Genomic DNA, 10,249 nt, shown 5'->3' with positions numbered 1-10,249 from the left:
ATAGGCAAGTAGTGGGAGTTCTATTGCCCTGTCCATGGATGTCATTTCTCCAACATTCCTTGGCGTATCCATTACTAACGGCAATAGATTATGTGGATTTGCATTTTTTTTTTACTTTTCTCCTTCAGATTTCCTACAAGTGTTATGAGACATTTTCTATTTATATTATTTAAATATCTTATGTTTGTTGCCTCTAAAACTTTTACTTAAGAGACAACATTTTCCTTTTGCAGGACATTCCTCTAGTCCTCAGAGGAGGCTGAGCAGCTGATAAGGTCTATGGCCAGTGAGTGGTTCAATGGAGCAGGGAGCTGCTCCAGCCGCTGACTGTCAGCCACACACACACACACCCATCCCTGGACCTCTTGTCTCTGGGTCTGTTGATTTTTCTTTATTTGCTGGCTGCTTTGCTGCCTCCACTCTCTGATCTTAAGGTTCCTAGACTTTGCCTGTCTTACTCCAAAATCTTGCCAAGTTCTTGATATTGACCCCAGGAATGGAGGTAAGGTACAAAGAGTTAGGTAGGGACTAACCTCAGAATCTCTTTCTGACCCTTATACATTCCAACATATGGTGTGATAGTTCACAGTTAAATAAGATGTGGACATACACATAGGTACCCCTGAGAGGAGTTTCCCTAAGAAACGTATTCCTCACCACCAGTTGTGAGAGTCACTCCTATAATCTCAGTATTCAGGAGGCTGAGGCAGACTAGCCTGAGCTACATAGTGAAATGTCTCAAAACAACAATAACAAAAATTATAGAATGCACTTACAGCTCAGTACATATAGAGGTATATACAGAAAGAGATAGGTATAGAGTTCAGTAGATAAATATGTAAGGAAGTTTTATGCTTATCTTTCCAAAATTGTCTGCATTTTAGAAGATTTATTTTTTATTTTGTTTTGAGTGTTTGGTCGTATGCATGTGAACTACCAGGGTGCAGTTCCCATAGCTGCCAGAAGAGGGTGACAGGTCCCCTGGAATTGGAATTACACAGCTGTGGTTATTGAAAACTGAATGAGCCATCTCTCCAGACCCTTAAGTGTCTGCGTTTGTTTGTTTGTTTGTTTGTTTGTTTGTTTGAGACAGGGTCTCTCTGTATAGCCTGGGCTGTCCTGGAACTCACTCTGTAGACCAGGCTGGCATCGAACTCAGGAATCCACCTACCTCTGCCTCCCAAGTGCTGGGATTAAAGGCGTGCGCCACCACTGCCCGGCAAGTGTCTGCTTTTAACAAGGTAATATATAAGACAAGTCTAGAGTCAGATTCGATCATTATAGGACCTCAGAAATGTGGAAAGACTTTGAAAATCTCACCCATCATCAAGATGTGTGTTTTGGCAACAGTGAGAGATACCTACAGTGATTTGTGTATTCCCGTTTAAATGTGCCAGCACTTCTCTTTGGGTATTTATTTATGTTTTTGTTATATTTGGGAAAACAGGTTTCAGAATATATATAATATATAATATACATATATGTATATATATATCTCAAAACAACATAACAGAAATTATAGAATGCACTTACAGCTCAGTACACATAGAGGTATATACAGAAAGAGATAGGTCTAGAGTTCAGTAGATAAATATGTAAAATCATATATATATACATATATATGATATATGTCATATATTTTCCCATTTAAAATATTGGAAAATGGGCACTGTGAGTGCATGCAAAATTCTACCCCTAGAAATGACAGGTCCTTCTGTATATGTGCACATAGAAAATCTAATTTTCTCTTCAGAGAAAGTTTACATGATTAAGAAAAATAAAACCGCAATTGTCATGGGCCAGGGAAAACAGTGCTCAGAGGCAGGAGCTGCTGGTCTTGGGTTTTGTTTTGGTTTTGATTTTTTGGTTTTTTGTTGTTTGTTTGTTTGTTTGTTTGTTTTTTCAAACAGGGTCGTTCTATATATAGCCTGTGCTGTCCTAGAACTTCTGTAGTCCAGACTAGCCTGGAACTCACAGAGATCTGTCTGTCTCTGCCTTTGCCTCTGAGTAAAGGGCTAAAAGGCACTGGCCACCAAGCCACACCTGGGCATGGTTTTATCTATGTCTGCTCAGTACCTGGCTTGATGGCGTTCTTTCCTCCCTACAGGTAGCTGGTATGTGAAAAAGTGTGCAAACACAATGGGCAACTGCAGGAAGATGTGCCGAGAGGGAGAGCAGCACACGGAACCTGCAACCAACAGATGCCCCATAGGAAAACTGTGCTGTGTTCTGGACTTCAAAATTACTGGTCATTGTGGGGGCGGCGGACAGTCTTCAGAAGGAGACCAAGAATCGGCTGAGGCACAAGCAGGAGGGGGGGCACAGGCGCCAGGGGCGACACAGGCAGCAGGGGCGACACAGGCGCCAGGGGCGACACAGGCGGCTGGAGGGACATCTCCAGCGTCTACAGCTGCCAGCACTGCCTAACCCTGAATTCTGCTGCCTCTTGTCTCATGACCTAGTATCCCTGGTTGATTAAAGCAAAGAGGCCTAAACCAGTGTTGGTTTCCTCTCTACAACCCTTTCTCACAATGCCTCCTTTCAGTCAGGTTTGCCAAGGCACCCTATCTCCTCACTGTGGCAGTTCCAGGTTGGGGATCCAAATTAGAGAGAGGTGGGGCATGAGGGGGTTAGTCTCCAAGTCTCACTGAGGAATGAGAAGTTGAAGCCTGACATCTTAAACAAGTACAGACCTTCAGTCTGTCCCTGACCAGGCGTGTTAAGTTTTAATGTACAGGAAACGTAGAGAGGGACGATGCAGATACTGGCCTCACAAGCCTTCCTGACCCAGCATGTGACAGGAGCAACCCCGGGTGTATGCTCCAGCATGGAAAGGCACTAGGGACTGGCTAATTAAAGGCCTCCAGAGGAAGTGATTTTCTATGAATCAAAGGCAATAGTTTCTTTGGTTGAGATAGGATCTCACTCTGTAGACCAAACCAGCCTGAAACATGGGATTTCTCTGTCTCAGCCCTCCAAACGCTGGGATTACAGGCCTGAGTCTCCAGACTGAACCTATATATTTATGAAGTGATTGGAACTGCAAAAAAGTGCCTGCAGGGCCTCGAGAGATGGTTCAGGTTTGCTCTTGCTAAGAGCCAGTGCTCAGTTCCCAGCACCCACATGGCAGCTCCCAACCTTCCGTAACTCCACTTCGAGGGACAGGGACTGTCTTCTGGCCTCTGTGGGAACTAGGCATTCATGTGTTACACATACATGAATGCAAGCTAAATACTCATACGTATAAAAAAATTATTTTTAAAAATTACCTGAAGAGCTATTTGAAGAGTACTTCCATATGTTTGACTTCCTACACCGATCCAGGTCCTGAAACAGTAGCCTCACTTAACAGAAGAACAAACAAATTCTAAGCCTTAGGGCCCTGAGACACTGTGGCAGTATCTAATCATTTTCTGTCCCTTGGGAATCCTGAATTTTAGCTTTTAGCTTAAGTAGGAAGAGATACCAAGGACTTTGGCGTGACCTGAAGACTGAGCAAGATACTCAGCTTGAGTAACAGGGTTTTCTAAGTGCTCCGTGTCACCGACAGGGAGCATCCTGGTGTTCTCCTCCTTCCTCAGCAACAGCTGGATAAAGAGCAGGAAGTGTGATCAGCTGCACTTTCTGGGCACCTGCAAGTTGTCACGTTCGCCTGTTCATCTTTGATTACTTGAGGATGAAGGGATGGGACTGAGTATGTTCCATCCTTGTCATACTAACATACTTCTAACTTTAAAGGGGGAAGAGGGACAAGGAAGAGTCTCAGTAAAAGCACTTGCTGCGAAAGCATGAGTTCTGTACCCCTGGATCTGTATAAAGAGCTAGCATGAGCATAGGCACACTTGTAACCCAGCATTGTGGGGAGCAGAGGCAGGAGGATTGCTTGGGCTTTGGGTTCAGTGAGAGACCCTGACTCCAAGGAATAAGATGTAAATGACAGACACTAGCCTCCACATGGGCATATAGGCACTGTGACAACACACGCACACTCACACGCACGCACGCACGCGCACACACACACACACGAGACTAGTTTATTCCCTGACCTCCTAAGAAACCAAAGATTTACTGTAGATACCTAACAGTGGAAGAAAAATGTTGACACAAGTGTCATCTCCAATATCAATGAGTCTGTGAGTGCTGCTAGTGTATAGTCGCTTTCCTTCCCTTGAAACTGGTCCAGTTACTAATAGATCCAGATGCATCCTGTCCTCTCTAATGGGAATCCCATGGGATTATTACCAAAGCCTCTCACGGTTTGATCTCCTTTCATATATAAGCATCCTTCTACAGTGTTAGCCAGAGTAGATCTTTTGAAAGACAAATCTAACCACTAATCTCCCTCTGGTGTCTCTGCCCAAAACATCCAGATCAACTTTCCAGCCCCACCCCCTAGCCCACTCTGCTCTCCACCCCCATGACTACTTAGGATCTTCTTCCTAGTCCTCTCCTCAAAGCAGTGTGAGTTCTAACACACACCTCACCTTGAGATTGATTTGAATTCACAGGATTTGCTACTGTTTTCGTCTTCTTCCACTTACCCCTGCCTGCGGGGGCAAAGGTTCTTATAATTCTTGTTAGCAGCATAGAGAACCACACTGTAGAAGTCTGTCACTTCTGAGGCTCTGCTACTGTAATTAATCTGCAAGTTTATACCGTCCTATTATATGCTATATCTGCTCATGACTTTTTTTTAATAACGGGAACCGTTAGTTTGTCTTGTCACCCCCTAACTAGAATTTGTACTATTTTTTCTAATTTTTAAAATTATGTGTGTGCACAGGTAAGTGCATCTATCAGAAGAGTCCAGAAAAAGGTGCCAGATACCTTGGAGCTCTCTGACATGGGTGCTTGGAACTGAACTCGGGCCTTCGACAAGAGAAATGTGCACTTTAATGACTCAGCCATCTCTCCTGCCCTTAAAGATTTTATTTTTATAACTTATTTTTATTTTTAACTGTGTGCCCATGTGTGAGTGAGTGAGCGTGCTTGCCCACAGAAGACAGAAGAGGGAGTCAGAGTTCCTGGAACTGGAATTACAAGCAGTTAGGAACCATCCAACCCATGTGCTGGGAACCAAATTCAAGTCTTCTGGATGAGCTATGTATTGTTCAGGATTCTCTAGAGCAACAGAACTGATAGGATGAATCTATTTATCCAAAGGGTATTTATTAGAGTGAATTAAAGGCCAGCAATGTCTATCTGCTGGTGGGAAATTCAAGAATCTCATCACTGTTTAGTCCATGAGGCTGGATGTTTCAGCTGCTCTTCAGTCTGTGTTGGAATCCCAAGGAAGGGCTGCCTTAGCAGCAAGACAGATGAACTTGCCATTGAGACGGAAGGCAAGCAGGCAAGAAGCAAAAGCTTCCGTGTCCTTTTGTGTGAGTTGCCACCAGAAGGTGTGGCCCAGATATACTGTGGCTCTTCCAACCTCAAATGATGGAAATTGAGTATGGGCCTCCCCATCTTAAATAATCCAATCCAAAAAAAAACCCTCACAGGTTTGCCCAGTTGCTTGGGTTTCACTGATGCCAGGTGTAGTTGGTTTGACAACCAAGATGAGTCATCACACGCAGTACGTCCTCAACTCTGCGCCACCCCTTCAGGCCCGTAGATTCTGTATTAAGTCTTACTGATGAAATAAATTGCCCCAAAGATCTGGGGTGTTACTGGAAGCTCACTTCCATTTATTGTAGATCTCCCCCTGGGAAAGAAGCTTCTGTGTCCTTCTAAAGACATAGCTATGTTCCATGTCAGTACATGTGTCACAAGTGGTAGGACATTCCCTCCTCTACCCGTGGCTGTCTTTGTGGACAGAACTCATAAACTCACAGGGTGAGTAATGAAAACAGGCCGCTTCAGAGAGAAGGGCAGTAGGGAAAGAAAGCATGTGAGCTTCGAAGGTCAAACATGTCTAGGGTAGTTCTCTGTCACATGAGATGTTCGCTTTTAGACTAGGGGCCAGTGATGTCCCCTCTCTGGACATGTCTTTTTGGACATGAAGACTATTTGCTCCCACTGAAGACACTTTGAGAATTACAGGAGTGGTGTATTAAGTATACTGCAGGGACTCAGTTACAGCAAGTCACTCTCATTCCTGGATGAGGGTTAACAAGAACTTTCCTGATAGCCCTGCCTGATGGACCATGGCTGCCCTGCGTGGTTATGTGTGATGATAAACCGCATTTCTCCTGACGGGCAATGCATTACTATGCAGAAGAGTGAGAGAGGTGAGGACCATGGGCTCTCTTTGAATGGCCAGGTGCTCTTATAAGGCTCTTGGTGGCACTTGGTGTGCTTGCTCCTTAGTAATTAAGTGGATCACTGCCTCAAAAAGTGCCTTAGGCTGAGATCACTTTGACTGTGGGTAGCAACTCTAAGCTAAGGACCAACACAGCCTCTCATCTTCTTGCCTGGCATCTCACTCTTCCTCATACCATGCTTGAACTCAAGCAGCAAATTGCCTTTGCTGCTGTGGTAAAAGCCCTGAAGAAACTAGCAATAGAAAGGACAAACCTCAACACAATAAAGGCTGTATATGACAATTCTCTAGGCAACATTATGGGGTAGGGAGTGAGAACATTATTCCTGAAGTCTAAAGACAGTTGCAGGTGCCTACTATCTCCATTCCTACTCAGTATACAGTTTGGAATCTTAACCAAAGCAATAAGACAAGAAAAAGAAGTAATGAATACAAGTGGCAGGGTGGGGGGATGGGATGCTGGAGGAGATGTCTCACGGCAGCTAGCAGAGGACTTAGGTCTGAGTCCCAGTACTCACACAGTGGTTCTCAACCATCTGCAACTTCAGTTCCAGGAGATGTGCTGCCTTCTTCTGACCACTGCTGGCATCAACCACACCCTCGGACACATACATACATGTACGCATACACTCACGCATAAGATAAAATAAGTAATTTAAACAAATTTTAAATAGGAAATGTAACAAATAGAAAAGGAAGATGATAAATTAGCTATATATTTGTACTCTATTTCACATTGTGCTCTTTTACAAGGTAGAACACCAACAGAACCATAGAGGGTTAGAGCAAGTCCAAGAATGAGAGGCAGCCCGACTGTCACAATGATATCGAAACCAAAAGAAGCAACACACCAGCAGAAACATGTGCTGCTGAGGGTAGGCGGGGTAAGGTCTTCCAGGGGAAGTCACCTGATTGGTGACAGGAAAATGATTCATACCTGTGGTGAAACTCAAGAACATCGTGTCTGAGTCAAAGGATGCACAGTTAGGATTTCTTATTCCACGTTTCAGAGCTGGGGCAGTGGAAGAGAGAACAGGCAGAATTACTGAGGTGCCGACGGAGCAGGGTTCCAAAGCATCCACCCAACAATGCAGCCCTTTGACTTTCCCAAACACCCACCTGATGTTTTTAGTCTCTTGGGTGCTGGAGGGAGGCCCAGAACCTGGCCAAGACTCAATGAGTGGTTCCATTAAATGTAAAGCCAAGCTCATCTGATTAGACAGGACTCTTTAGGTTGTCCTTGAGATTACTCCATCCTCTAGTGCCCCCAGACCTCCTCAGCCTTCCCCACACCTAGTGCACCACCTCAGTCTCAAGTTGATCTGGGTTCTTGCGGCACAATATCTGTACAAGATGAGAGATGCTGGGATCTCCCTGAGTACGGTTATACTGCAGGAAGATTTGCAGTGACAGAAAACATCAGATGCTGTGTCCAAATGGGAGATCCTTCTGCCCCTGCACCACAGGCCTGGTTGTGTCTAAAATCTGTGTCAGCTAGGTGTTCTGATTGCTAGTAGAAGAGAAGATAGGATGCACATGAAAAGGAGTCCAGATTGCACCCTAAGATTCTTGACAGCTGTCATTCCTTCTCATCAAAACCATGTGTGTCTGTGTGTCTGTGTGTCTATGTGTCTGTGTCTCTGTGTGTGTCTGTGTATTGTCTCTATGTGAGTGTGTGTCTCTGTGTAGAGTGTGTCTCTGTATGTATATGTGTCTCTATGTATATGATGTTCGTCTGTGTCTGTGACTATGAGTGTGTGAGTGTGTGTGTGGCTACGTGTGTGTATATGCATGTGTCTGTGTGAGTGTCTGTGTGTGTGTATGTGTGTGTTCTCATAGTTTCTTAGAGACATAAGAAGTTTCACTGCAGAGCATGGGGCAAGCATGAGATGACACACAAAGGAAGTGCTTCTTGCCAAACCTTACAACCCGAGTTCCATCCCTGGAACCCAAAGAGTGGAAAGAGAGAACTGACTCCCTAAAGTTGTCCTCTGACCTCCACACACACACTACCATGACACATGCCTGTCATGATGCGTACACAAGTGTGCATGTACAAGCACACACACTTCAATGTCCAAAATTACTTTTAATTTTTTTTAATGAAGAGAAATTCTTGAAATCTGTGAAATACCTTCTTGGCTAGAAAGTGGAGAGACTTGCTGCCACCTCCCCCAGTGTCCACAGAATCGCTATGTCTCCATTTCACAGGTGAAACACAAGCAACAAAGCAGCTAACCATTCACACTTAACCTATCCAGACAAGGAGTGGGTACAGGCAAAAGGGTCAAACTTTATTGTGTGCAGAATCAGGTTCACAGGAGGAAAGAGACAGGACAGAAGCAGCCCGCTGGATTCCACGGGGCTTCAGGAGACAACGGCCTTCATGAACAAGTGGTTCTTTCAGATGCTGATGGTATAGTATGTGACGGTGGGCAGGACAATGTAGTCTTGTACTTTTGATTTGTCTCTGGGTTCCACTGGCTTCTCAACAGCTGTGTGCTTTTTGTACTTCTTGTTCTCCATCTCGTTAACGCAACAGTATTTCCCATGCGGGCATCCCATCTCAGTTACCTCCACTAATCTGCATTTCTTCCTGCAGTAGCCTGCAACGTTGCTAAAACATCTTTTGGGTTGTGCACCATCTTAACATAGGAAACAACATTGAGTAGGGTTAGTCTCTGAGGGAAAGCAGAAAGTGCAGTTGAGTTCACATTTGCAGGGAAAGACAGCAGACACCACCCTCTGTCAGCATCAACTCCATCTCAAAAGGAAACCTTATGCTGATACAAGGAAACTCAGAGCACCCAAATTAAGGACATTCAAGGGTCTGGACCAATAGCTCAGCAGCTAAGAGCTTGCTGCTCTTGCTAAAGACCCAGGTCTGGTTCCCAGCACACGCATAGTGGTTTCCAGCTATCTGTAATGTTCCAAGAGGCCCAAGACACTTTTCTGACCTCTCTGGGCACTAGATACACATGTAGCGCACATACATATATGCTGGTTGAACACTGGTACACATAAAGTTAATCTTTAAAGAAAGGACATTTGCTCCTGGCCAGTACCCGAATAGCCTTACAAATACCTGTGACAAGAGAGAGAAGGAAGATCTAACTTCTTATTACTACCCTACGTCGGGCAAATTCTACCCTGCTTCATGCTCAGAAGTCAGCACGTCCTCAGCCTTGTGTCCCCAGAGAGCACTAATGCATCACCATCAGTATACTTCAGAGTCAAATCAGCCTTTCAAAGAACATCCAGGGCTGGGTCAGCAGGATGGCCCTGCAGATAAGTGCACCTGCCCAGAAAGCCTGGCAGCCTGTGTTCAACCTCTAGAATGCACATAAGGTGGAAGGAGAAAGTGAGTCCACAGAGTTGTCCTCTGACGTCCACTGGCACACCAGGACACACATGCAACCACAAATATACTTCACATATATACAGTAATAATCAAATCAAGCTTAATTTTTTATGTGGGCTCAGGGGACCAAACTCCCATTCGGATCCCTGCACAGAAAACACACTTACTTGCCGGGCCATCATCTTAGCAATTTTTTTTCGATGTAAAAGAAAAATCACCTAGGTCAGGAGAGGTGTCTCAGGAGGTTCAAATCCCCTACACTCACATAAAAGACATGTATGGCTAAGCCTGTACTCTAGCACTGATGGAGGGAGACAAGGTAAAAACAAGAGGTCTGTGAGGCTTGCTCGCTGCCAGCCTATCTCCAGGTTCAGTAAGAGACCCAATCTCAAGGGACTTAGGCAGAGAATGATAGAGCAGACACCCAACATCCTCCTCCGGACTCAGAGCAGATGGGTAGATATTAAACACACACACACGCACACACACACAGCATCACAGACTCTCCCCACCATTCATACACACACACAGCACCATAGACTCCCTCTCCTTCTCCCTCTCGCTCTGTCTCTCCCTCTTCCTCTGTCTCTCCCTCTCCCTCTGTCTCTCCCTCTCCCTCTGTCTCT

The 10,249-nt window shown here is 45.0% G+C and overlaps 1 protein-coding gene across 1 annotated transcript in view; it reads right to left on the bottom strand.

The window, feature by feature from the left end:
• Window positions 1–8,336: 8,336 nt before the first annotated feature.
• The window catches only part of Defb128 (defensin beta 128), a 3,385-nt gene continuing 1,472 nt past the window's right edge, over window positions 8,337–10,249 (bottom strand). The window contains exon 2 of the mRNA XM_028774892.1: window positions 8,337–8,907. Coding sequence (XP_028630725.1) covers window positions 8,666–8,907 — 242 coding nt within the window. The 3' untranslated portion in view covers window positions 8,337–8,665. The remainder of the gene's footprint in view (window positions 8,908–10,249) is intronic.

The sequence above is a fragment of the Grammomys surdaster genome, unplaced genomic scaffold, assembly GCF_004785775.1.
Source record: "Grammomys surdaster isolate TR1022 unplaced genomic scaffold, NIH_TR_1.0 251, whole genome shotgun sequence".
Classification (NCBI taxonomy): domain Eukaryota; kingdom Metazoa; phylum Chordata; class Mammalia; order Rodentia; family Muridae; genus Grammomys; species Grammomys surdaster.
Note: the sequence above shows the minus strand (reverse complement) of the source record. Positions and strands in the feature narration are given on the sequence as shown.